General features: G+C 47.4%; 1 protein-coding gene across 1 annotated transcript in view; it reads left to right on the top strand.

The window, feature by feature from the left end:
* EHD4 (EH domain containing 4) overlaps positions 1 to 26,620 on the top strand; it is an 86,365-nt gene that overhangs the window by 38,450 nt on the left and 21,295 nt on the right. Inside the window, exon 3 of the mRNA XM_082835365.1 lies at positions 2,906 to 3,003. Coding sequence (XP_082691491.1) covers positions 2,906 to 3,003 — 98 coding nt within the window. The remainder of the gene's footprint in view (positions 1 to 2,905; positions 3,004 to 26,620) is intronic.

Genomic DNA, 26,620 nt, shown 5'->3' with positions numbered 1-26,620 from the left:
GACATATCCCTGGGAAAGGCCTGCCCCAATGCTGACTGTGTTATATCTGATAAATAACCCACTTTTCACCTTCCTTTCATGGAACATCAAAGGAAGATAAGATTGCTATAACAGCATTGCATTAGGGTTTTTTCTGATTATAGTACAACCATTTATGAAAATGCATGTGTGGTTCTAACCCCTAAGAGTGTGGGCCATGCCCCCACACAGGGGTCTGAAAGCCGACTGTGCCCTGTGCTCCTTTGCCCACCTCCCCACCTCCCCCACACACGTGCTGGGCAGGCTGTGCAAAGTCCAGCTCTGCACACACAACCCCTGTCACCCCTGCCCCTGGAGAGCCCCCTCCTCCTCCCCCTCCCCTCCCCCTCCCCTCCCCCTCCCCTCCCCCTCTCCTCCCCCTCCCTTTCCCCTCCCCCTCTCCTCCTCTCCCCCTCCCCTCCCCATCTCCTCCCCTCCCCATCTCCTCCCCTCCTCCTCCCCTCCCCCTCTCCTCCCCTCCTCCTCCCCTCCCCCTCTCCTCCCCTCCTCCTCCCCTCCCCTCCCTCCCCTCCCCTCCCCTCCTCCTCACCTTTCCCCTCCCCTCCCCCACTCCTCCCCCTCCCCCATCCTCCTTCCCGTCCCTCTTCTTTTCTACCCCCCCTTCCCCTCCCCTTCCCCTCCCCCCTTTTGTCTGCAGTCATCCCTCCTGGCCCTGGGCCTGCTCCCTGTATGTTGCGTGGTGATGTCACCACATCAGACCATCTTGTTTTGTGGCTTACACATTTTGTCTCTGCTGTCACGTCAGGAGGCATGGGAGTTGTTGAAACCTTGTCTCTTTGTATGGAGGGAGTGGATGGTTTCTAAATTTTGAATCCCTCTGTTAACTTCACATTAGAATCCAAGGGTTTTGTGTTTTGGAAAAATTGGTATCAAGTGTGAGCTTGTGGTTCCGGAAAAAGGTCTGCCTCTCACAGGAATACTTTATGTGAAAAAGTTTCACATATGTGCAGTTTTCTCAGCATTGCCAGATGTCTTGAGCCATCTGATAAAAAGGATAGGACTATGATAAGAGACCTAATTACCACAAGAAATGCAGTCCACCACAGATGTGCTCAGAACTCTGTTCCTACCCCAATCTAGAGACTTGAATATGGTGTTTTTTGCTCTGTGAACTTACAGAGAATGTGTAGTGATCCCAGTGCACTTTATTCTCACAGATCTGCTGTCTGAGTGTTGGGCAGTGGGGTTTATAAAGGTGGAGGGGTAGGAGAAAATCAGAAATGAGGGGCTTCTCATAAATTAACTTGACCCCTTATTTTTAATGTTATGAGGTTTTTAACTTTACGGGTTGAGTTCTACTCACCTGACATCAGAAATACCAGGCTGCAGTCTCCAGCCAGCCATGCATTAGCAGCATGGCCTCACATGTCGTAACTGCTCTGTGCTTCAACTTTTCCAGCTGCAAAATGATCATAGTTATCATTCCTACATCTTCCTGGGATGACTTGAAAATGTGGGAAACAATATCTGAGAAACTTGTCCCAAGCACCTTCAGTGAAAGTTCATTTGCAATGTCAGTAATTGCATGTCTCTCTCAGGGCTGCCCACGCCTGCCCGGGGGCTGTGCTGTCCACATGTGCTGTGAGGGCCAGGCAGGCCTCCCTCTCCTGCATTCCCAGCATATTTACTTTCTGAGTAATCCCACCTTTTCCACTGAATGGAAGAACTGAGCTTTCCCCAAGGATTTTCAAGCCTTTTGCCCACACAGATACCAAAGTTAGCCATGTACAATATAGGAGAAGGAGAGACACTCTAGTTTCTGCCTTAAAACATACACAGTGCCTAACAGAGATCCCCCCAGGTTGCCTGGGGTGGAAGTAACAAAGCATTTCCCTCTGGTCCTCTAGAGTTACACCGTGTTAAAGCTAAAAGAACCTCGCCAACCCCTGGTCCAAGTGTCTCCATTGACACATGAGAAAACTGAGGCCCAGAATGAGGAAGCCCTTGCCCAGGGTCCCAGGCAAGTTACTGGCAAAGGATGAGCTGAACCTGAACCCAGGTCTGCTGACGCACAGGCCACAATTTTCCTGCCACTTCACTCTGCTTCCAAGGCCAACGCCAGGGCAGCCGACAGGAACCACAGCAGAGGGATGGGGATGAGAAGGAGGAGGTGGTATCGGGAAGGTGATGGACAAGGAAGGAGGCTGGGAGATGCTTGGCCAGGGCCCTGCCTATCCCTGCCCCTTTGTCCACTCTTAGGGCACCGAAGCACCTGGAGGATTTGGGGTGTTGCCCACAGGTGCTTGCCCCACCCTGAGCCTGGAGCCATAGCATGTCCCTGGGGCATCGGACAGTGAAAACAGGTCCTAGTACCTCCGCTGTCACATTAGGGAGTGAGCAGGGGCTGGACAGAGCTTGGGATGCTCCAGCCCAGTGGGGCAGTGACCCTGAAGGAAGCATGGGATTCCCGGGGAGGAAAAGTCTGGGACGATTGTCTAAGGAGCAGGATAGAGGAGGGGCGGGTGGGGCTGGTGGCCTTTGGAGTCACGCCGACCTGGGTTTAAAGCTTAGCTCTGAGTGACCCTGAGCAAGTTACATAACCTCCCGGAGGTAAACAGTGTTGCCTTCCTCATGAGATTAATATGAGGAACAAATGAGATGATGTTTGTAAAATAACCTGTGTTCAATAAACGTTAGCTAAAATAAAATTAACAGTAAGGGATCTGGTGGTAGGGAGCCTCCGGTGCCCGGCCACCCTCCAGTAGCTGCCCTGTGAACCAGCATCCACCAGTGGAGGCGCCATCAGTCTCCTCCAAGCCCCCGCTTTTCAGAAGATGTCAGTAGCCAGGAGAGGCCAAGGAGCTCCGAGGTTAGAGCACTCCTCAACGTGCAGGTTCTGATCCCACCTTTGACCCCTTTCTTGCAGATTCATGTGCTCCCAGCTGCCCAATCAGGTCCTGAAAAGCATCAGCATCATCGACAGCCCCGGCATCCTGTCTGGGGAGAAGCAGCGCATCAGCCGAGGTCAGTGCCCACCCTGCCCTTACGGGCCCCCCACCCCTCACCCGGGGCTGGCTGAGGCTTTCTCTGATGTTGGCAGAGGATTTCTGCCCCTGTTGTATTCTATCCATCCTCCAGGGCACCCCCAGCATCCCTGGGCAGCCCGGGGGTCCAGAGCTGAAGAGGTCCCAGGAAATAACCAGGAAGTCATATGGTCAGAAGTTCTGCTCTTTCAACCGAGAAACTTTCTGGAGGCTTAGCCATAACCTCTTAATTCCTTTAAACACTGTCATGTAATACTAGTACCCAGCTCACATAGATCTTCAGACTTTAAGAGGGGACCACTTGCTGACCACTCACTTGGACACATGACAAAAAATAAAGAAGGCCAGCTAGTGACAGCAAAGGAGAGAGCCCTCCCAGCTGCCTTCCTCCCTCCCCCAGTGCCGTGTATTCCACCCCAGTCACCTCTGCAGCAGCCTTCTACTGAGTGAGCCTTTATTGCTATCTGCTTGGGGCCAGACGCTGTACCACGCACTGGGGATGCAGAAGGAACAGGTGCAGTTTCTGCCCTGGAGGAGCTTGTGTTCTAACGAGGAAAACAGACATTAGTTTCGTTATCACAGAAATAAATAGAGAACAAGAGCTGGGATACTCACTCTGCGATGGGGACTGTCTATCAGAGTGTAAGGAGGATATCTGGCCTTGGCATGTTGGGAAAGGCTCTCCAGAGGAAGAGACGTTGGAGCCGGAATCTGGAGGATGAATAGGAATTACCTAAGGGAAGCTCTGGGATGGGAAAGGAGAGACAATAAGGCGTTCAGAGGAGATTTGTGGAGAATAGAAAACGCTTGTGAAGAACAGTGACGTCTGGGCTTCTTCAGCCTTCACAACACAAGGCTGAGGCAGTACTGTTTCCAGACCCGTGCACTGTGGTCAAATAGATGGGCCTGCGGTCTCCCCCACCTTCCCGGTAAAGGGGCTGTTGGAAGCAGACCAGAGGACTGTTTACTTACAGAGAGGAAATTCCTGACAGGGAGGGCACTAGGATGGATTCCTGTGGTCCCAGTGGCAGGTCAAGTTCCCTCGCCCTGGCCCTTGAAACAGAGGACAGTTCCTGGAGGCTTTGCTGGGAGGGAGAGGCTGGAGTGGATGTGTTGCTGCTGTCACTTCTCACTGGTAACTCTTTACAGCCCCTGAACAGGAGCAGTGGGGTTATGGCCAGCCAGTGAACTGCCCCACTCCTGAAGCCAAAGAACGTTACACAGGCCCTAGGACACACCTGGGAGCTAGAAAGCAGAGGTCCCGTGACAGGGTTAAAGAAAGGGCTCCCCATGTCTATAAGCCCTCTCTTCTCATGCCGTCTGAGAAATGCTGATTTTGCAGCCTCCAACTACCGTGCTGTGCCTTCACCCATTCGTTCAGGGACTTAGTGGGCCATTAGGCCTCCCTGAGGCCTCCAAGAACATTGCACTTGTAGAAAAAGCCACAAATAACAGTTGTAAATGGTTTTCTCCAGCTCCTTAGTGACTTTCGTTTTTGTTTTTGTTTTTGCGGTACGCGGGCCTCTCACCGCTGTGGCCTCTCCCGTCGCGGAGAACAGGCTCCGGACGCGCAGGCTCAGCGGCCATGGCTCACGGGCCCAGCCGCTCCGTGGCACGTGGGATCTTCCCGGACTGGGGCACGAACCCGTGTCCCCTGCATCGGCAGGCAGACTCTCAACCACTGTGCCACCAGGGAAGCCCCTTAGTGACTTTTTCTTCTGCATATACAAACATACCTTTTTTAACAGAAATGAGATTGCCATGCACATTTGCTACAACTTGATTTTTTGCCATAACGGCTATCACGGATCATTCTATGCCAGTATATTTAAATTACTTTATTCCTTTTGACAGCTGCTTAGGTTCTATCAAAGGGGCATAACGTCATTTATTTAACTGATTGGTGGATGTCGTGTGGTTAATAATTTTTCCCTCTTGCAGACAGCACTCCAGAGAGACATCTTTTGTGTATCTTTACACCTCGGTGCCAATAGATTTTTTTTAAAAACCATTTTAGGACCATTAATTTGGCCCCATTAAACATTGCTCTGAAAATACAGTGTTTTATTTTAAAAGGAAAATAAAGCAAACCCACGTCCCACAGCTTTTTCAAGCTGCCTATGTTTCCACTGCTTCTGCATGTCTGACGGAAGTATGCCAGAGATATATGTGGTCCTGGAAATTTTCCTTTTGCCTCTAAATTTTAGGACCTCTGGATTTTAGCTTCAGCCTTATCCATTCCTTTTCATTGGCAGGCCTTTGACCAATGCTAATCATCCATGTTCTTCAGGATTTCTCCTGGGCTTAGTGATTCTAAGTGTCTTTCAACCTATAGCTCCTTCAGAGTAGTTAGCGTGGTGTAATGCTCTCAGGATGTTTTGAAGACAGTTCTTTTTAACACTTTATAATAACTGACTCATATCCTGACTTACTGTGGCATGTCCTTCTTCACATCCTATGCCCAGAAATAGCACATATGGTTCCGACCAGTCAGCTGGTCCCTGCCGCCCTGACAGACAGCAGCTGATGGGGAAGGACCCAGAGCGGCAAACAATGGCAGCCCCGGGCACTGTGGCCAGGGTCCCCAGGCTTAGGTACCGTACCGTGTCCGGGCACCGTGGCTGGTTGGAGTCACTTAGCTGACAGTTTCAACCCCAAAGAATATTAACCCCAAAGAATGCGTACTGTTTTAAAGCTGCTTCAGCTTAAACTATTGCAAACAGCGCTGCATTCTCACACACGCTCCCGTCTGCTTCCATCCCTCCAGCTCCTAAATCACAGCACCACCTTCGCCAGTCATCTGTGTCAACACTGGATGAGGCACGGGGACAAAGTGTGACCCCACAGAACATTTGAAACATCCGCCACTGACCTTACTGGTGGGGCTTTGCCTCCCTGACGGGTGTTTCGTCTGTGAAAGAGGAAGGGGGCAGCTGCTGCCCCTCCGCTTGTCCCTTAGTGCAGTTGATGGATTAATCCTCAGCAGGCAGGGTCTCATCAGGCAGGTCCCTCTTACACACGTAGCGTCTCCTTGAAGTGTGTATTCGCAATAGCAGTATGAGAACAGCCACCAGGTACTGAGCCCTTGCTGTGTGTCTACAGCGTGCTCTTCATTTAGGACTTGCTAAGTTAAACCTGCACATAGTCCTGCACAGACAGGAGCCCAGACCTGACTAGGGAACCCCTCGCCCTCGCTCCTCTGGGAAAGGGGAGTCTAACAGCGATGGTAAGCATTCTTTCCCCAGCTGCTGGGCAGATGGGCAACCAGGCTTGACATCCGGGGATTGGACAGAGTAAAAGCTGTTAACGAGGTGCTGCTTTTGGAGAACAAGCTGAGGGGATGTGGCCTTCAGGCAGTGGCTGCAGGCTGACGCTGCTGTGTGGACCTAGTCCACCCTCTAGCCTGCAGGGTTGTGCAGCCCTGGCTGAGCACACGCTGGGCAGACAGTGCAGCTACAGGAGGAGGTGATGAGCATGGGGTGACTGCAGAGCACCCCCAAGAAGACCTGCTGACTGCATCACACTCAGAGTTCTCCCCGTCTGCATGGGATGCGGCAGATGGCAGGTGGGGCAGTGGAGCGTCGTGCTACTTTGCTGGTGGTCGAACAGGGAAGGAGGGACCTAAGCTGGGGAGCTGGCCTCATCATCACTGGCAGCCCTTGGGCACCCCCAGGGAACTGCCCAGGTACCCCGAGCTCTGGGAACCAGATGGCCTAGTGAGGGTATATCTCCAGGAAGGAGTCCTGAACCCGGCTTCAGTCACGTGCCTCCCCTTACCTGTGGCTCCCTTCTTCCTTGTTCATTCTTCTCTCTCGTGACGTCATAAGCCTGCTTCCTTTTTACTCTGTGCTGAGTAGAGGGGGCAAGTGTGATTACACGGAGGACGTTGCTCTTCTCTTGGCCAAAGTCATAGGTGACCAGAAGAAACAGTTGACATTTCTACATGATGATTCGTATTTTGGGGTGTTCAGTTTGAGGCAAAACATGGCAAACCCACTCTTATGTTAGAAGTGACCTTTACCAGTTAGAATGTGTCTTAGCACAGCCTTCTCATCAGCAGGTCCTTAACATGGACCCTAGAAGTCAGGTCCCTGCTCTGTGCTCCAGAGTGAAACAAGAATGCATAGTCAGCATTGGAGGGGAGTAAATGTTGTCTAAATCTCCTCTTTGGGAGTTCTATAAATAAAACCCCCTAGAGTAATTGATTTTGAAGCAATTTTTAGTATACTACTCCATATGGAAACCCATTACCCTTCTGACGTTCCTTGGTTTAATTATAGTTAACAGAAAATCTTTAGGAACAGAAGGGTGAGCTTAGATACTAACTTGTAGTTTTCTTGCCTGATATAGAGAATTCCCGTCAAGCAGGAATTAAAATATTCTGATATATTTTTAATAGTAACTTTATTCTACTGAAGTAAGAGCTACCTAAAATTCCTACAAGCTTTTCTTGATTCTTTTCTTGTAGCCAATAAAGAAATGTTTGAGTTCTTAAGATTTTCTAAGTTATTTTCTTGAAGTGGGTGGGTGAAATCTGACCAGGTTCAGTCTTGAGAACGTCCTTTGCCCTGATGATGGCGTCCAGATTTTTGACTCTATGTGATAAGAAAAGAGCACATTTATCCACACATCCTTATTTTCATTCCCAATCTCTTATTATTCCGGCTCCTGAACTGTTTGCTTCCTAAAATACTGTTAATGTCGTGCTGAACCTAAACATCATCTAGGATTTATTTCTGGACTTGGCATGAACACAAGTGTGTTCCCAACTGCGTGGTACAAACCTCTGGGTTCTGGCTGCAATTATAACCTCCCTGTCTGACAAGGAGAAGACTGTGAAAAATTCTAATGTGGCAGCTGGTGTACTTGTCCATCTACTTAGCACATAAGCATTTGGAAGGTGCTATTTTAGCAGCAAGTAATTATTCCTGTGGTTTCCTGAGAGCATGAGGTTTTGTGTAGCCTTCAACAGACTTGACTTTGATAACAAAAATAGTACAGTTTTTCCCTTTTAAAAATTTAAATAACTCTAGAAGAAAAAAGCTCTTGATCTGAATTTTCCAACAGATCTACCAGCAGGTCGGACCTAGGACCTAGGACCAGCAGCTTGTCAAATGAAAGTCTAAGGGCACCTTCTTCTGATGTTTAAGCCCTTCTCTCTATAAGCCTTTCTCATTATAAATCAGTGAATAGAACTGAGAAGACAGTGAAAAATAGAAGGGCAGAAAATGTCCTGCTAGTAAAAGCAATCAATGATGATAATGAATGAAACAGAAGAGATCTAACTGTGCTTCAAATAACGTAACAGGCCATAACATTAGCTTCAAAATCATTGATTAATGTCTTAACATTTACATATAGACGTCCTTATGTCCTCCTGATTTTGGTAGCATTAAGGAAAGCACTCAAGAATAAAAAAGGCATCTGAATACTGACAGGTACATGTGAGCAGGTCATTTCAAGGATATGCCAACACAGTGGAGGTGCCCAAACATAACATCACAAAAGAATTGACAGAACAGGAAACAGGGAATGGAAATCCAACTGGTAATCATTAAAGATGCTAAAAAAATAGCGATGACAAAAACTGTAATCAGGGAAGTCCAAACACACCTACCTGACACGTTTCTTGAGCTTGAAAGACAAAAGACCGGATTTTGAAGGCTGTGCAAGACAGGAGAGAGATCATTTAGAAAGGTCCAGATAAGAGTGACTTCCCCTCTTGTGCTCTGGGAACAGGGAGGACTAGAGCGGAAAACACACATACACGGAGGAATGAGTCTTTTTCACTAGAAGAGTTGAGAAGGCTTGGAGCGAGATATTAGCCAGGTCCAACAGCAGCAGAGGCTCTTCTGAGAAGCACCTGGAGAGCTGAGAGCTGGAGGCTGAAGAGGCCGGCGGCTCCCAGGGCCAGGCGGTTATGGTAGGTGCTTCCTGTACTTCAGGTGGACCACACAGCCCAAGGCTAGACTTCGCAGAGAGTTTCTGAGGGGGGCCTGCCATGCCTGCCGAGTACCCCAGGAGAAGTTCAGGCCTCCCTTGGGTAGTATGATAAATGAGAGTAGAAATAATCATTAAATAAAGGGGGAGTCGAGGCAGCACTATCCCCTCCTTCATTCTGTTCACCACCACCCAATACAGACACGGCTCAGGACCATCCCAGCATCTCAGACTGCGCTCACCTGAGCTCACTGGACATGTGACCCTCATTACAGGTGCTACTCCTGTCCCTGCCTTCCCATCCTGTGGTTGGTACAGGGTGGTATTTTGTTTTTTGGGTTTTTTTTCAGTTTTATTGAGATAGAATTGACATATGGCACTGTATAAGCTTAAGGGGTACCACATAAGGATTTGACTTACATACATCATGAAATGGTTACACAGTAGGTTTAATGAACATCCATCATCTTACACAGATACAACATTAAAGAAATAGAAAAAATTCTTTTCCTTGTGATGAGAACTCAACTTTCATTTATAACATACAGCAGTGTTAATTATCTCTATCATGCCGTACATTATATCACTAGTAGTTATTTATCTTATAACTGGAATTTTTTACCTTTTGACTATCTTCATCTAATTCTCCCTCCTCCCACCCTGGTACAGGGTTTCTTAATTTATTGTTTTGTTTCTGGGGTTTTGGGTTTACGACTGTTCAGGCTCTCTTAGCTCCTCTCCCTGTCCACTGCAGCTCCTCCCAGCTTTAAGGCATCCCCAGGCTTCATCAGCATGCCCTTCTCCCATCGCCCTTGGATCCAGAAGTTGAGCAGACAGGACCCAAGGTGGAGCCTTGAGGTACTCCAATAGAGACTGCCCTCCACGTTGACAGCAGTTCATTAATGAACAAGTTCAGTCGAGATGCAATGAGCTCCTGTGTGCCAGGTACTAAGCTAGGAATTGGGAGCATAAAGATGAACAAGGTACCGCCCCTGCCTTGGAGTTGCTACAGCCTAGTGTGGTCATCCAGCCAGTCACTGATGCACCAGATTGTTCTGAAAGAAAGCTGTCACCTACATAGAGAATTATTATCCATTCAGCAAACACTAGGCAAAACGATGGACACGGTCACTGCCCTTATGGAATTTACATTCTGATGGGAGAGTCAGACAAGAAAAGCAGGTAAATAAATGAATAAAATCATTGTAAATAGTGATGAGTGCCAGGAAGGAGATAGATAAGGCATTGAGCTCAATGAGAAGGGGTGAGGTGGGAGGACCACAGTCTCGGAAGGTGGCGGAGGCCTGTGGCTGAAAGTTCAGAAGGCGGTGGTGGCCTTGCAGAGGTAGGCAGGTCAAGGTTTTGCAGGTTTTGACTGACCATGTTGTCTATTCAGATATTTTCCACCTGATATATAAAGGCTATATGAAAGAATAGACTTTCAAATATCAGATATTCACCCATGGATTTCAATTCCTGCATATTCATGTTTTTTTCTGAGGCCTTTTTTTAGAACCTACACTATTCAGTCTGTAAACCCAGAGTCAAACATGTTGCTTTCCTAGGTCCAGTCAAGGGACTGAAGTCCCTGTGGGCTGTCCTATGTCATATAGCGAGAAACACGCGGGCAGGAGAATTGGACTTCCTGGGTTCCAGTTGAGCTCAGCCATCTACCAGCCATGCAGCCTTGGGAAAGTTGTGAATCTCTGTGGGAAATGAGGGTAATAATAGTACCTACCACATAATGCTGTTGTAACTGAGTTAATACCTAGAAAGCAGAAAATAATACCCAGCCTAGCACATAGTAAGTGCTCAGTAAATGTTAGCTGTTATTATTACTCTCACCATCTCAATGTGGTGGTGGTGGTACAGGCCAGAGTTTTCAAAGGCTGAATTTAATATTGGTTGGTACTGGTTTCTTGCCTCTTAAAGTCTTCTGTCTCAGAGTAGGGGAAATTTTTGTCAAGTTATTTGAAATGTGGAATTTGTTGGTCAGGGACTGAATATGCTGTGTTTGGCTAAGCGTTTTTACCTTTTTTCCCCATACCTCGGTCATTTTATTGATAATTAGCTTTTAATTTTTGAAATCACATGTCTCTCTCGAAGTGGAAAAGGGACAACACCAATTGATCATCTGGTTTAAAAAATATTTGGTGGAAAAAGAATTTTAAAATAATGGACAGATATTGTGTGTGTGATCTTTTTGGCACTCCTTTATTTTAGAAGTGATGGTATAAAAAGCAGTGGGTAATAGTAGGGGCGTGCTAGAGACTATTCACTCAACACACATTTACATTGATTGCCTGCTGGGTGCCAAGCACAGTCCTGGATTCAAAAGGAATGAGGCACAGCCCCTGGCCCTGGTGCACACCCTTGCCTGGGGTGGATGGACCTGCAAACAAGCCACTCTGACCCTGTGCATTACAGGAGTTCTGAACTAGAAGTGGAGTATGGGAAGTAGGCTGTCAGCAAAGCTGCTAAGGGAAGGGACTCTTCTTCCCCCTTTTTAAAAATTCTGCATTTTCTCTCTCTCTCTCTCTGAACAATTCAGTGGGTTTTTTTGTTTGTTTGTTTGTTTTTGTATAGTTACAGAATTGTGCAACCATCACCATAATGAATTTTAGAAAATTTTCATCACCCCAAAAAGAAACATTGTCCTCATTAGCAATCGCTACCCATTCTTCTCCCCCCAGACCCTGGCAACCACTAATCTACCTTCTGTCTCTGGATTTACCTACTCTGGACATTTCATGTAAATGGAATCATACAGCATGTGGCCCTTGTGTCTGGCTCCTTTCACTTAGCATAATGTTTTCAAGGTTCATCTGAGTCAAACAGTGCTTCATTCCTTTTTATGGTTGAATAAAAATTCCATTGTACAGCTGTACCACGTTTTATTCATTCATAAGTTGGTGAACATTCGGGTTGTTTGCACTTTTTTGGCTATTTTGAATAATGCTGCTATGATCATTCATGTATGAGTTTTTGTGAAAATGTGCATTCTTGGGGCTTCCCTGGCGGTCCAGTGGTTAAGACTCTGCATTTCTACTGCAGGGGCCATGGGTGGGTTCGATCCCTGGTCGGGGAACTAAGATCCCACATGGCGCAGGGCACAGGCAAAAACAAAAGAGAGTGAGAAAACGTATGTTCTTGATTCTCTTGGGTATAAATCTAGGAGCAGAACTGCTGAATCATATGGTAACTCAGTATTTAATGTTTTGAGAAACTGCCAGACTGTTTTCCAAAGTGACTGCATCATTTTATATTTTCATACACCAATAGTGTACGAGGCTTCCAGTTTCTTCACATTCTCATCAACACTGTCATTTTGCTTAGAGCCATCTTCATAGGTATGAAGGGGTATTTCACTGTGGTTTCAATTTGCATTTCTCTAATGGTCAATGATGTTGAGCATCTTTTCATGTGCATTGTGGCCACTTAGATATTTTCTTTGAAGAAATGTATATATAGAGGCTTTGCCCGTTTTTAATTGGATTATTTGTCTTTTAACTGTTGAGTTTTAACATTCTTTTTTTTTTAATTTATTTATTTTCATTTTTGGCTACGTTGGGTCTTTGTTGCTGTGTGCGGGCTTTCTCTAGTTGTGGCGAGCAGGGGCTACTCTTCGTTGCGGTGTGTGGGCTTCTCATTGCGGTGGCTTCTCTTGTTGCGGAGCACGGGCTCTAGGCATGTGGGCTTCAGTAGTTGTGGCATGCGGGCTCAGTAGTCGTGGCTCACGGGCTCTAGAGCACAGGCTCAGTTATAGCACACAGGCTTAGTTGCCCCGCGGCATGTGGCATCTTCCCGGACCAGGGCTCGAACCCGTGTCCACTGCGTTGGCAGGCGGATTCTTAACCGCTGCGCCACCCGGGAAGCCCGAGTTTTAACATTCTTTATATATCGTATGTACTAGTCAAATATATGACTTGCAAATATTTTGTCTCATTTTCTGGGTTGTCTTTTCACTTTCTTTATGGTCTAACCTGAAGCATTGAAAGTTCTTAATTTTAATGAAGTCTGATTTATCTGTTTAAATTTTTGCCACTTGTGCTTTTGTCCTAACCCAAGCTCATGAAAATTCACTCCTATATTTTTCTAAGAGGTTTATAGTTTTAGCACTTACATTTAGGTCGTTAATCCATTTTAAGTTAATTTTTGTATATGGTGTGACTTTAGGGCCCAACTTCATTCTTTCACATGTGTGTATCTAGTTGTCCCAGCACCATTTGTTGAAAAGACAGTACTTTCCCCACTGAATTGTCTTGGCACCTTTATTGAAAATCAGTTGGCTATAAATGTGGAGGTTTATTTCTGGACTCTCAATTCTATTTCATTGGTCTGTATGTCTGACCTTATGATGCAGCTCTCCTTGATCAGAGACTCCAGGTAAGTGCGTGAGTTCATCAACCCGCAAGGTCAGGGCCGTACAGGATAAGGTGAGGATAAAGTGAGTTGATGTGACGTCTTGTCACGGTACCTGTCTGGTGCACAGTCAAGGGAAAGATAACCTGGCTCCCCTAACTATTGTTATTCTCCTCGAGACAATGGAAGGAGGTTGCAAGAACGGGAAGATGTGTGAGCTCAGAACCCTTTGGAGGAACGTGAGTCATGCCTGTGGCTGGAGTGTGTGTATGTGGCGGGTGGATGCACACGTCAGGAGACTGGGTTTATCCTGGAGGCTGCGTGGAATACTGAGGAGTATGAGGTAGAGGATGACATGGTAGAGAATTCTGTAGGAATTCTGAGGAGTAGAACTTACTTATGTCCACAGGCTTGGATCATGAAGCCATTTTTATATTTAGAGCTTGAGCTCAATGACTTGTCTCTGAGCTTTGTTTGAATTTGGCAACAACAGAAAAGGGTGCATCCCCAGTGCCTGGGGCTGAGTGCTGATGAATGTGTTGGCAGACCCTGTTTTCTGGCCAGAGCTGAGGCCAGTCTGAGGTTGGGTTGTGAGGTCCTGGACATCACTCGCTTCTTGGGCCTCCAACAGGAAATCCTGCTTTCTTTTTGTTTCGGGGAAGTTTGCTGACAAACACATTCAGACTCCTTTTCCGCCAGTGCCACAGGAAATTCCACACCATGAGTGTGGCTCCTTCTGCCCCTACTGTGAGTGCGTCATGACCATGACTCAGAATGGCATTTGCCAAGCCCTGGAAGATATCTTTAGTTTTTGTTAATACCTTAAATGCATACTCGATCGTGAGAAATGACTGCTTCTACCCAAACTTTAAACCAACCTAGACTTTTAAATAAAAAACGATTTTTTTTTTAAATTGGAGAAAGGGTACTTCTCTTACTTCCCATAGAGAGCAGCTCATGATCATAAAACATTTAATAGACATTGGGATACAGAGATTAATTAGAGAAAAGGTTTCCTCCTTACTCTTTTGAGTGCTAATAATATAGCTGACACTTGCACGGTGCATTGTTAAGTGTTTTCCATATATTATTAACTCATATGCTCCTTACCAAAGCTGTATGAGGTAGGAACTGCTCTCCCATTCTACAGGAGAGAAGACTGAGACACAAAGAAATTAAGTCCACAGTCCTATAGCTAGCGTGGTAGCCAGTCTCCAAAGATGCCTCTTGCTCCCACCTCTGCCAACCATGAACCACGCCTTCCAGTATTCATGCCCTTGAATCTGGGATGGCCTCTGGCTCACTTTTTGATCAGTAGAAATCAGCAGAAGTGATGCTGTATGACTTCCCACGTCTAAGTCATAAGAAGCCCTGAAGGTTCCACCTGGAGCTCTTGGCATGTTTATTCTCGGGAAGCCAACCACTATTTTAAAAGTCCAGCTGCCCTGAGACCACCATACTGTGAGGGAAGCCTAAGCTAGTCACATGGGGCAGCCGAGAGGCTCAGGCAGCCTCTGACTGGCGCAGCTGAAATAGGAGCAAAGCCGTGGAGGACCAGCTCAGCTGAGCCTTAAGATGATTCCAGCCCCAGCTGCCACCTGACTTTCACCTCATGGCAGACCCCAATCGAGACCCACCCAGCTGAGCCCAGTCAACCCTTAGACGGGATGTTAACCACAAGAGGCAATGACATAAACACCCCTGCCCGTCTGTCTGTCTGTCTTTCTGTCTGTCTCTCTCTCTGTCTCTCTCTCTGTCTCGCTCTCTCTTTCTCTCTTTCTCTTTCTCTCACTCTCTCTCTCTCTCTCTCTCTCTCTCACACACACACACACACACACACACACACACACACACACACACACACACACACACACACACACTGAGAAGACAGCACTGGGGAAAGGTACCACATGGGGCACATTTCCACATAACTGACACTTCTCCCCTATACACACCAAACCTCCTGGTTTCTTTTCCTTTAGTGGTTTTTGGTAGTAGTCTTTGGGAAAGATAGTACATGCTGCCCTGCATTCTCATTCCAAGCGTAGTGGGGGACTTCCCTGGTGGCGCAGTGGTTAAGAATCCGCCTGCCAATGCAGGGGACACGGGTTCAAGCCCTGTTCCGGGAAGATCCCACATGCCGCAGAGCAACTAAGCCCGTGCGCCACAACTACTGAGCCTGTGCTCTAGAGCCCGTGAGCCACAACTACTGAGCCCGTGTGCTACTAAAGCCCGTACACCTAGAGCTTTTACTCTGCAACAAGAGAAGCCACCACAATGAGAAGCACACACACCGCAATGAAAGAGTAACCCCTGCTCGCCGCAACTAGAGAAAGCCCGTGTGCAGCAATGAAGACCCAACACAGCCAAATAAATAAATAAAATCCTTAAAAAAAAAAAAAAAAAAAGGGTAGTGGGAAGAGGAAGAAGCTTCCTTACGTTGAATGTCCACCCTGCACCATGCTCTGCTAGGTCCTCTTGGTCCATTGCTCATGCACATACCATGTGTCAGGTACCAGGCGCTTTAGTGTTAACAGCACCAAGATAGACCCTGTTGCTGCTTTCTGAAACATACGGGGGTGGAGGGGGGCGGTTGAGGTAGATGGATGAGCTAAAATGCAGAACAAATGAAGTTGACACAAAAACTTGAAGGAAACAATTGCAGAGTCCCACAGCAAGCGTAGTCCTTTTTTTTTTTTTTTTTTTTGATCCTAGTTCCCCGACCAGGGATCGACCCCGTGCACCCTCTGCAGTGGAAGCACTGTGTAGTCTTAACCACTGGACCGCCAGGGAAGTCCTGAGTGGTCCTACTTTAGATGGGTAGTGAGAGGGGGTCTCTCCGAGGAGGTGGCATTTAAGCTCAGACCTACAGAATGGAGGGGCTGGCCTGGCAGAGAGTTGGGGGAAGGGCATTGCAGGCAAAGGCCAGAGGGAGCAGGCAGGTCAGGGAAGGCTGGAGGCTGGGGAGTGGCCGGGAGGTGGTGAGCAGTGAGGTCAGGAGGGGCTGCTGGTGGGAGCTGTTGGCCTTAGGGAAGCACGTAGATTTTATTCTGAGAGGAACAGAAGGATTATCTTTTTTAACCTTCTGTTGATTGCCCAGAATTATCTCTGTGAACAGCCAGGTGTTCGTACTGGGCAGTCACAGGTCCAGCCCGGCTCTGCCACTCAGTTTCTGTGTGTTCGTTTGGTTGGTGGATGGTTGGCTTTCTCTTCCCTTGATGCCAGGTTGTCGCTGTCGTTTCTTCTTCTGTCATACCTGTTCTCAGGTACCGTCTCCCCTCTGCTCCCCTTCTACCCTGTGAGTGATGCACTGAAGCCCTAGAGCAGTGATTCTCGGGCTCCAGGGAACTTGTTAATATGCTATTTCCTGGCCTCAAGCACAATTTGGGGGATCTGGAGTGAGACGCAGAAAACTGCGTGTCCAGGGGTTCTGGTGCAGGAGGTCCCCACTTTTAGGAATCTGGGGTAGCGCTGAGCCTGCCCATTCCTATGCTCTCTGCCACCTCCAAACCAGGTGAAAGAAGAGATGATCACAAACTTGGAAAATCTACCAAAATGGACTTGAGCTGTGTCCCACGTCCCTTTCACCAGTGTGAAAGGATAGGGTGGAGGATGTAAGTGGTCGGGGGTGGTCTTGTGGGTGGGGTGAGAGGCAGCGCAGCGCTGGGCCGGGATCTGTGACTAACCAACATCCTCCCAGGTGAGGGCTTTGACAGGGAGCAGAGGTAACTTTACCCCACAGTGGTCACCAGGTAATCAGGTGACTCTAGCCTCATGAGCATCTGACAGGGACTCCTGGCCTGACACTGCTGTCCTCTGCCTGTGCGTTCACTCCATATAGGAGCACCCCCAAACCATTCTAGACTTCTTTGGAAGTTAGAGTTTTTAGAACCTCTAGAGAAAAATAAGGAGATTTTTTTAAAGATTCTCATTTATATTTTCAAATGTTTAATAACTTCACTGCTATAATGGGGACATTCTTGTTATATAACCTCCATCCCTAATGTTATGTATGGCAAAAGCTCTCTGCCCTACCATCACTGTGCACCCATGGGGGCCCCCCCCCCCAGACTGGAGGGTAGGAGTGATCGATTGTAAATGCAGGGTTCTAGGTGGCAGAAGAGCAGTATCATATGAGAAACACTGGCCTGGGACATTTTTCCATTTCCCTGGCTCTTCCACTGACCAGCTGGGGGACCTGGGCAAGTTATTCCACCTTTGTGAGCCTTAGTTTCCTCCTCTGTAAAATCATGTCAATACCTGAGTGGTCCATAGGCATTAGCTCTGAAACATGCTCAGAGTGAGAGGACCCAGAGTGGACAGAGGGCAGGTTCAGGCGCCCGTGCTGGTGGGGAGGCATCTCCAGCTAGTGGACGTAGAAACATGATGAAAAAATAGCGGCACTTTCAGGGCATCTTTGTTTTCCATCATCGTGGGCCCTGGAGGAGGCTGACCTGAGCTCAAATCTCAGCACCCCTACCTTACTGTGGGACCCTCTGAGCCTCAGTTTACACTTTTATAAAGTGAGGAAACCCCCCACCCCAGTTCTTGGAAGATAAGGCGACATAACATGTACAGGCCATTTGGCATACAGTCGTATTGAAGAACTGTTGGTGATGGTAGTCTTGTTCACTTCCTGGAACTGGGGTGGTCCCCAAAAGACCCACCAGGATCGCAGGGTCAGCTCGGCCAAGTGCCCCAGAATTACCCCGGAGAGTAGATCTCACCCCCCACCACTTACATCCTCCGCCCTATCCTTTCACACTGGTGAAAGGGACGTGGGACACAGCTCAAGTCCATTTTGGTAGGTTTTCCAAGTTTGATGGCAGAGAGCACAATACACTTGACAGTAGATCTGTAGAAAGGGTGCTGAGAGAATGCAGCTACGGAATGCCATTGCGGGGAACCTGCTTCAGAGAATGACCCAGAGGAGGTGTCCTCTCGTGGCAAGGGCCCTGACTCTTGTCACGTTTCCAGTTCTTTTTGCCATAATCCTCTTTCTGGTGTCTGGGGGTATTTCTTACATGTGCCGTGACACTTTCCTCTAGAAACCTCCAAATTCATCAGGATTCTTTCCGTCTCTTTCTCAAAACCATCCCCTGTTCGAATCCAAATCACGCTGCAAAGCACAAGTCCGACCACTTATTCAGCGTTTCACCTGTCTCAGGTACTCTTCGGAAGGACCACCGTTTTGTGTGGATGTGTGCACATGTTGAGATGAAAAATTCAAGTGACAGAAAGTTAAATGGTGAAGAACATTTGTCCCATCCACATTCCCAGTTCCTCTCCTAGAGCAAAACCCAGCAGCAGCCTCTTGGGCTTCCTCTGAGTAAGAAGGTCCTCTGCTCACTGCTCTGCACCAAGATTTTTCCACTTAGTAAATCTTGGAGCGCAGCCAGGTCGGGACTTTAGAGCTGCTCCTTCATATTCCATCATATAGCTGTGCCGGAATTCATAGCTGGTGTCCTTTGGATGGATGACATTCAGGCGGTTTCTAATCTTTTTTTTTTTTTTTTTTTTTTTTTGTGGTATGTGGGCCTCTCACTGTTGTGGCCTCTCCCGTTGCGGAGCACAGGCTCCAGATGTGCAGGCTCCGGACGCGCAGGCTCAGCTGCCATGGCTCACGGGCCTAGCCTCTCCGCGGCATGTGGGATCTTCCCGGACCGGGGCACGAACCTGTGTCCCCTGCATTGGCAGGCGGACTCTCAACCACTGCGCCACCAGGGAAGCCCGGTTTCTAATCTTTTACTGTTACAGACAGTGCCACAGAATACAGACAGTTTTGCACATACAGTGCAAGTATATACAGTTTGCACAGTCGTGTAACTGTAAGATACACTCCTAGCAGTGGCATTCCTGGATCAAAAGGAACTGTGGTCTTTTTACTGTGTTAACTGAGGCCAGAATGCCCTCTCTGGAAGATGTGCCCGTTTACATTCCCACCAACAATACAGAAGTGCCTGTTTCCACACATCCTCCCCAATTTAGGGCATTACCGATTTTGTTTTCATCTTCGCTTTATCTTTGCATTGTCTGATAGGTGAATGGCATCTCATTATAATTCTAATTTCACTTCTCACTGTTCTTGTGGTTGAACATCTTTTCATATTTACAGATCTTCTCAAAGCAGTTCCTTTCCGGAGATATTTGACCATTTTGAAATACTGTTGGTAACTACATGGACTTTCATTTAATTAAATAAGTGAGTCTTTTTTTTAAATAAAGACCCCAGTGTGGGCTTACCTGGTCCCCCCTGACTTGATCTGTCTTCCTATCTGTGACATAAACTCAGAAGTAACTATCTCTGAGTAATGGTTTGGCTTTCGGAGTGGGTTAGCTGATAACTTAGTTGCTGGAGCTGGTGTTCATTGACTGGCTGTTGTCCAAATGCTCACAGAACACTCACTCCACGCTGGGAATGTTTAAAAGGAGGAACAGGGCAGGGCAGGGGGTCGGGGTCAGAGGTCACTTGCAAGTCATTTGTTGATCCAAAGTTGTCACCCTCTGGGTTTAACATTTCTCTGCGGAAAATGATGACTTGAAGAAACATTGTCTGTTTGCCCTTCTGAACCACAAAATGACAAGATGCATTGTCCAAGTTGGAGCCTTGTTTGTAAATATTTGGCCTCGTCACACTTGGGTGGAGTCTATATACCATTGACATTTTGCCTCAAGAAAATCCAGTCCGAGTACAAACTGCCTTTGTCTGATTTATAGACGTATTGTATGAGACCTTCTTACCTGAGGTACACAAAGCCCACTTGAAAATGAGGAAGGGGCAGTTTCCACGTGCGTGACACTTGATTCCTGGATTCTATTAATTATAGTATTAGAAGGTTGAATCTGATGACTTCCTCAGCATCCTTGAAAGTCTCAAATTCTGTGACTTTTCCTCTGGTAATTTCTTTCAGCATAGAGGAGTTTGGAATTAAATGGCAAGGAAATTAATCTTTCAGGGCAACTGACTGCTGCTATGGAAACATGCAAGGACCTTCAGATCAGCCCAAAATGCCATAGCACATGAGTCCAGTGGAATGAATATGATAAAATGAAATGTGTTCCTTGCTAATCTTATCCCCTAGAGTTAGTCACTGAATATTCCTGTAACCATCCAGATGGTTTTACATTCTTATGCTGGTAATGGAACTTGATGGTATCTACTAACAGGCACTAAATGGATTTTCCTGAGAATTTGACATTTTGTTTCAGAAAAGCTTGATATTCAGAACCACCATATATATCTTTAAGATTTGAAGGAATCCATATTGATCATCTGACCCATCTGACAGATGTAGAAACTGAGGCCATGTAAAGTGAAGTGGCTGAACCAGGCTCCAGGACATGTAGGTTTTTCCTAGTAGATTTTCACCAACTTCTCTCTTCAGCAAAGAGCCTCAAATGCCGTGTACTATTGCTGTCTTTTTCTAGGGCTCAGACCTGCTTCTTAACCTAATTTTTAACCTGAAATGGAAAATGAAATATGAAACCCAGTTTTCCCTTTGGCTTGGTCACATGACCAGAAGCAGCCACGTTCGCCGTGCTAAATGTGCAGGTAGAGAGCCTTTCTCAGTTCCCCATCTGTCCATGGTATGCTGTGATTTCGTGATGTGCGGGCTCTTCGGGGTCACGTGGCACCATCTGCCCCATCGTTATCTTCACAACATCCCCCAGAGGAAGGAGAGACAGGCTGTGGGGCTAGCTTGTTTATTTTAGGAGGAAACAGGCACAGAAAAGTTAATTCACAAGGTCTTGGACTAAATTCCAAAGGGAGAGGAGTGGGAAGAGAAGCTAGAGGATAAACAACACCAAGCCCACCCCAGGACAGGCTCAGTCCTTGGTTTAATTTAAAATGTGGTGTGTTCAGTGGCCAGACCACCCTCAGGCCAGGCACGGGGAGGCAGGGAACTCTGTAACTGCGGGGATGTTCTTGTAGCCAGTTACATTCTCCAAGCGGTGACCATCACCGTCTGAAGACTTTGAAAGGAACGTACATTGAACCTCCACAAAAAGAGGTGACTGCTGTGCAGATGTGGAGGCTGCGGTGTCCGTCCTCTCTGAGAGTCTTGTTGGATCCAGGAAGGGGCTTAGTATCAGCTCACCCCCACGCCACCCACCCCAACTCTGTGTCTGGTCAGCTTCGAGGAGGAGAAAGCCGAGAAGAGAGGGGAGGTGGGGAGGGAGGCAGGAGCAGTGTCTGTACTCATTGCACACCTGTGTGTTCCCGCTGCTCTTCGGGCACAGCTGAAGGGGGGCTGCCTCTGTCCACAGCGGGGTGTGTAGCAAAGACACCACCCGCAGGGTTTCTTGAGATGGCAGTAAGCTGGAAAGCACTAGAAATCCAGACCCTAGTTGTAAACACCAGTACAGAAGGAAGGGAATGCCACCTCAATAATATTGCTAGCCCAGTCCTATATGGGCCAATGATTTTTTCCATGTTTATTTTTTTATTACAAAAATAATATATGTTCATCGTAAAACACTTAAAAACTACTTTTTAAAAGACCAAAAAGAAGAAAATAAAAATCACCTCTAATCCCACCATCGTGGTGTACACACAGTGCAGCGCAGTGGATAAAATTGCAGGCTCTGGGATCAGCGTCCCTGGGTTTGAATCCTGGCTCCCCTGGGAAACAGCTGTGTGGCCTTGGGTTAAGTTTATTTTTTTTTCTGAGGAATAAATCAAATTTATTGAGCACCTACTATGTTCAGTGGTAGATCCTGGGTGTAAGGTGGTAAATGGAATGAGGGGTGGTGTTTGCCCTCAGAATTTCTGTCGTATAATCAGCAAATAAATACATCATTATAGAGAATAAGTGTTATGAAAGAAACATCACTGATGCTGGAAGAATATGTCATAGGGAAGCTGACTTAGTGTACAGTGTTCTGCGTTAGGCTTTTGGGTTCTAGACATGATGACAGTCTCATCTAGAGGACAGGCTGTGGCAGAGAACAGACCCTCTCAGGAGGTGGGGAGGTCCAGCTCCGCTTGGGTTGGGGAAGACCTCCTGGGGGAAGTGCCCCAGAGGGATGGGTAACTGGAGATGGGAAAGAGGGAAGGCATCCCAGGCAGAAGGGAAAGTCAGAGGCAGGGAACTGCAGGATGCTTTGGAGGAGCAGCAGAGAGCCCAGTGTGGTTTCTGGAGTGGGGAGGGTAGTTTAGTATGAGAACTGTGAGAAAAGGCTGGGGAGGTAAGCTGGGGCTAGTCGCAAGACTCTGTAGACATTTATTCTAGAAGTAATCAGGGACTCACAGTTGGGGAGATTATCTGAGTTCTGAGAAGGGATGGGGATCATTTGAGGGCTGGATGGCAAAGGACGGAGCCCGGGGACAGGAAGGGCAGTTAAGGGCACTGCCAGCACTCTCAATGCTGTCTGGACAGTCTGTGCTGGACAACTGACTAGGTGCTGGAGGGACACAAAGATGGACATGACACCTCGGGGAACTCTGGGAGAGGGGCCGGTGTTACATGAACCAACACCGTAGGTGCTGGGGAAGGGGTATGAATGCCCTGCTTGCAACAGAGCTGCTAGCTCTGGGAGGAGCAGGCCAGGGCCCCGCCAAAGAGGAGGAGAGATCTGAGCAGAGTCCTGGGCTGTGGTCGGCTGGGCGAGTGGCCTTGCCCACCCCAAGAAGGGCACTAAGGGCAAGGGCAGAGAGAACCTGGCCTCGGTCTGAATGTCCTCCATTATCTTGCATCCTTTTATTGACACACATTTTGTTTAAAACTCACGTAATAGGAAACTTGGCTTTGGGAAGAAACTGAAGCATTTTTTTCTGTTGTTCTATTAAAAATAGCCTACCAAATTTGCTTCCTCAGGGTCCCCGCCCTATGTTTACCTGAGCCAGGCGGCCACTGCTGAAACCTCAGATGCCATTTCCTGGTGGGTCTTTTCAGCAGAGATGGTGACCACGGTCTCCACAGGGCTGTGACGGAAGCCCCTGATTGGGTGGAAAGGGCCCCTTCCTTCCTGCCTCCCCACCTTGTTCCCAGAACGTGAAGCCAGGAATGCCAAGCTGGGATCTTCCACAGGACAAAGTCTCTTTCCCAGCTCGCAAAGCTATATAGCTTTGGGGTCCTTTTGCAAAGATAGAAAGTGTAGTTTTAAACAACTGGACTGATTACATCTCTATTTTGTTCCAGACTGTTAAAAGTTCCATTGGAAAGTCTTATAAAATTGAAATGTCTATAATTGAATGATGAATTTTTAACATATATCGAGCATCATGGGGACAGTTCTATTATTGTGTCGACTCCACGGACACTCTTACCTGCACACATATATACACTACACCCACATGCAAGCTCACCTGCACGCGTGCACACACACACACACACACACGCCCAGATCTGTGTGCACCCCGGGCCTTGTTGCATTCTGCCCAGCTGGAACTGATTCTCATAAACTCCGAACATTCTCTTCCCTGATCTGTCAGCATGAAAGGCTCTTAAATCACCTTGGCCACGAGGCAAGACACTGTGAAATTACACGACTCTCAAAGTTTCAGTGGACAAGCCAAATTTTACATTAACCTCTGTGGTTAAGACTATTTCGACTGTTGCTAAATCCAGCTCCATACATGGCCAGATTTGTGACATAGTTCCCTGATGAACAGATTTCAACTTCCTGATCTACTCAGCAGTTTTGTGGAGATGTATATCTTCAAACAAGTTTAGCAGCCTTGGATTTTTTCCTTTCTTTCCTTCTCCCTTTCTTTCTCCTTTTCTTTCTTCTTTCCAGCCTTCTGTCCATCCTTTCTTCCTTTCTTCTCTTTTCCTTTCTTTCTTATTTATTTATTTTTACTTTTTAAGTCAGTTTTATTGAAGTGTAGTACATTATAATGCACTCACTTTAATTGTACCGCTTGTTGATTTTTGACAAATTTGCAAATTTACTCATGTACTCGTGTTTCTCGTGTAACCACCACCATCTTCAGGAAATAGAAACTTTCTGTCACCCTGAGGAGTTCCTTCTTCATTTGTGCCACTTTGCAGTCAGTCCCAGCCCCACCCTCAGCCACAGGCAACTCCTCATCTGCTCTCTGTCGCTGTAGCTTAGCTTTGCCTGTCCTCGAATTTAATATAAATGGAATCGTACAGTATGTGCTCTTTAGTGCCTGGCTCTCCCACTCGGCATGTTTCTGAGATTCACCCGTGTAGCTGCATGTGTCAGTAGCTCATTCCGTGTATCACTGAGTAGTAATCCACTGCACAGAGGCACCGCAGTTTATCCATTCACCTGCCAAAGAACATTTGGGTTATTTCCAGTTTGGGGATATTCTGGGTAAAGCTAGCAGCCTCATTTTTATGGCAGTATGTCCCTCAGCAACAGTTCCAAGCACATCCTAGGCACTTGATAATTATTAATTAATCCATTAAAAAAATTTTGTATTTGAAATGTCTTGTTAAATTCCAAGATGTTTAGTGTATTTTCGATTTCCAGAGAGACATGTTCAAAGAGATTGTTTCAAGCAGGGAAGTTTAGGGGAGTTCCCTGGTGGTCCAGTGGTTAGGACTGTCGCTTTCACTTCCGAGGGCCTGGGTTCGATCCCTGGTCGGGGAACTAAGATCCTGTAAGCCGCGAGGTGCGGCCCCCCAAAAAAGGGGGATTTTGAACATTTTCCCACAGAAAACATTGAGTCAGTGTAGGAAGCAGGGTAGGAAGGCCCCCACCCCCCTCAGGCAGTCCCGGCCCAGTTGAGAGACACGTGTGAACTAACGGAGTACAGTTCTCTGGGGGGCTAGGGGCACGCTGCGGGAGCCCAGGAGGGCTGGAGGGCACAGTTGGGTTTCTAAGGCTGAGTCAGAGCTGTAGTGTTTCCACTCAGAAGTAGGCACCAGGTGGACAGTGCTGTCCAGACCAAAGACAGTCAGCTCAAAATGTAAGGACACTATGTAGGCCAAAAAGACAGCAGCCAAGGGCACGTTCAGTCTGAGCGCCGCTGGTTTTCCATGTTGTTTTAAGTGGTAGCTTCGTCACAGACCTACTTAGCATAGTGTGGCTGACTGTAGCAGTGACAGGGCTCTGACCACCCTCTGTAACAGAACCTCTGGGGCACTTCATGGCTCTCTGCCCGTTGAGTACGAGAATGTTTGCCCCGAGCTGTCCCAGCCAGCGCAGGTGTGCACAGGCCTTTCCTAAGCCAGAGGGGAATCCTGTGGTTGGAACCATCGCTCTGTTTCAGGAATAACCCAGGGTCTTTAAGACCAGCTGGTAGAACTCCCTCTGTCTCACAAGCAGGGAAAGAAAGGCCACCAGCTCTATTCGTAAAATATGAATGGTTTGTGCTCGGTAGGTATATTCTATTAGCTATTTTTTGAGCACTGATTCTCTCACTTGGCTCAAGCATCATTGCATTGTCACCTTTACCCTAATTAATTTTGTTTTCTCTATGACTGCAGATTATACCTCACCCCAGCCAGGCATCCTTCAACAAATATTTATTGTGCCCCCGCCATGCATTGGGGACTAGATACGCGGATTTTTTAAATAACCAGTAGATAACATCTTGGAGAGCTTTCTAAATACCAAGATGATTCTAAATGCTTCACATACATTAACTCCACAGCCCCATGAAGTATATGGATACTATTATTAGCCCCATTTTACAGATGAGGAAATGAGGCACAGAGAGGTTAAGTAACATGCCCAAGGTCACAGAATTAGTAAGTGATGGAGATAGATTAGATCCCAGGCAGCCTGAGTCCAAAGCCCACAACGATAATCACTGTCTTGTGACGCCATGAGGAAGATGTGGTCCCTGCGGTTAAAGAATTTATGATCTAATGAGAGAGCCCTGTATATCCATTGGATTATAATCCACTGTGTAAAGTTGTTTAGTAGGAGAGTAAGCAGAAGAGGGAGTAACTGAGTCCACCTTTGTGAGGGAGGGGGCAGAATTCATAATGAAAGTTTATATTTATTGAAAGTTTACTAAGTCTCAGCATTGTGCTGAGCATGTTAAAAGGATTTTCTTTTTTTTTTTTTTTTGCGGTACGCGGGCCTCTCACTGTTGTGGCCTCTCCCGTTGCGGAGCACAGGCTCCGGACGTGCAGGCTCAGCGGCCATGGCTCACGGGCCCAGCCGCTCCCGCTCCGCGGCATGTGGGATCTTCCCGGACCGGGGCACAAACCCATGTCCCCTGCATCGGCAGGCGGACTCTCAACCACTGCGCCACCAGGGAAGCCCTAAAAGCATTTTCTTATGCAGTCATTCAACAACCTGGTTTTACAGATGAGAAAATTGGAGCTTACAGAAGTTAAGTAACATGTCACTCAAGTTTCCCCCAGGTGTTT

The sequence above is a fragment of the Leucopleurus acutus genome, assembly GCF_964270905.1.
Source record: "Leucopleurus acutus genome assembly, chromosome: 1".
Classification (NCBI taxonomy): domain Eukaryota; kingdom Metazoa; phylum Chordata; class Mammalia; order Artiodactyla; family Delphinidae; genus Leucopleurus; species Leucopleurus acutus.
This window is presented reverse-complemented; position numbering and strand designations above follow the sequence as displayed.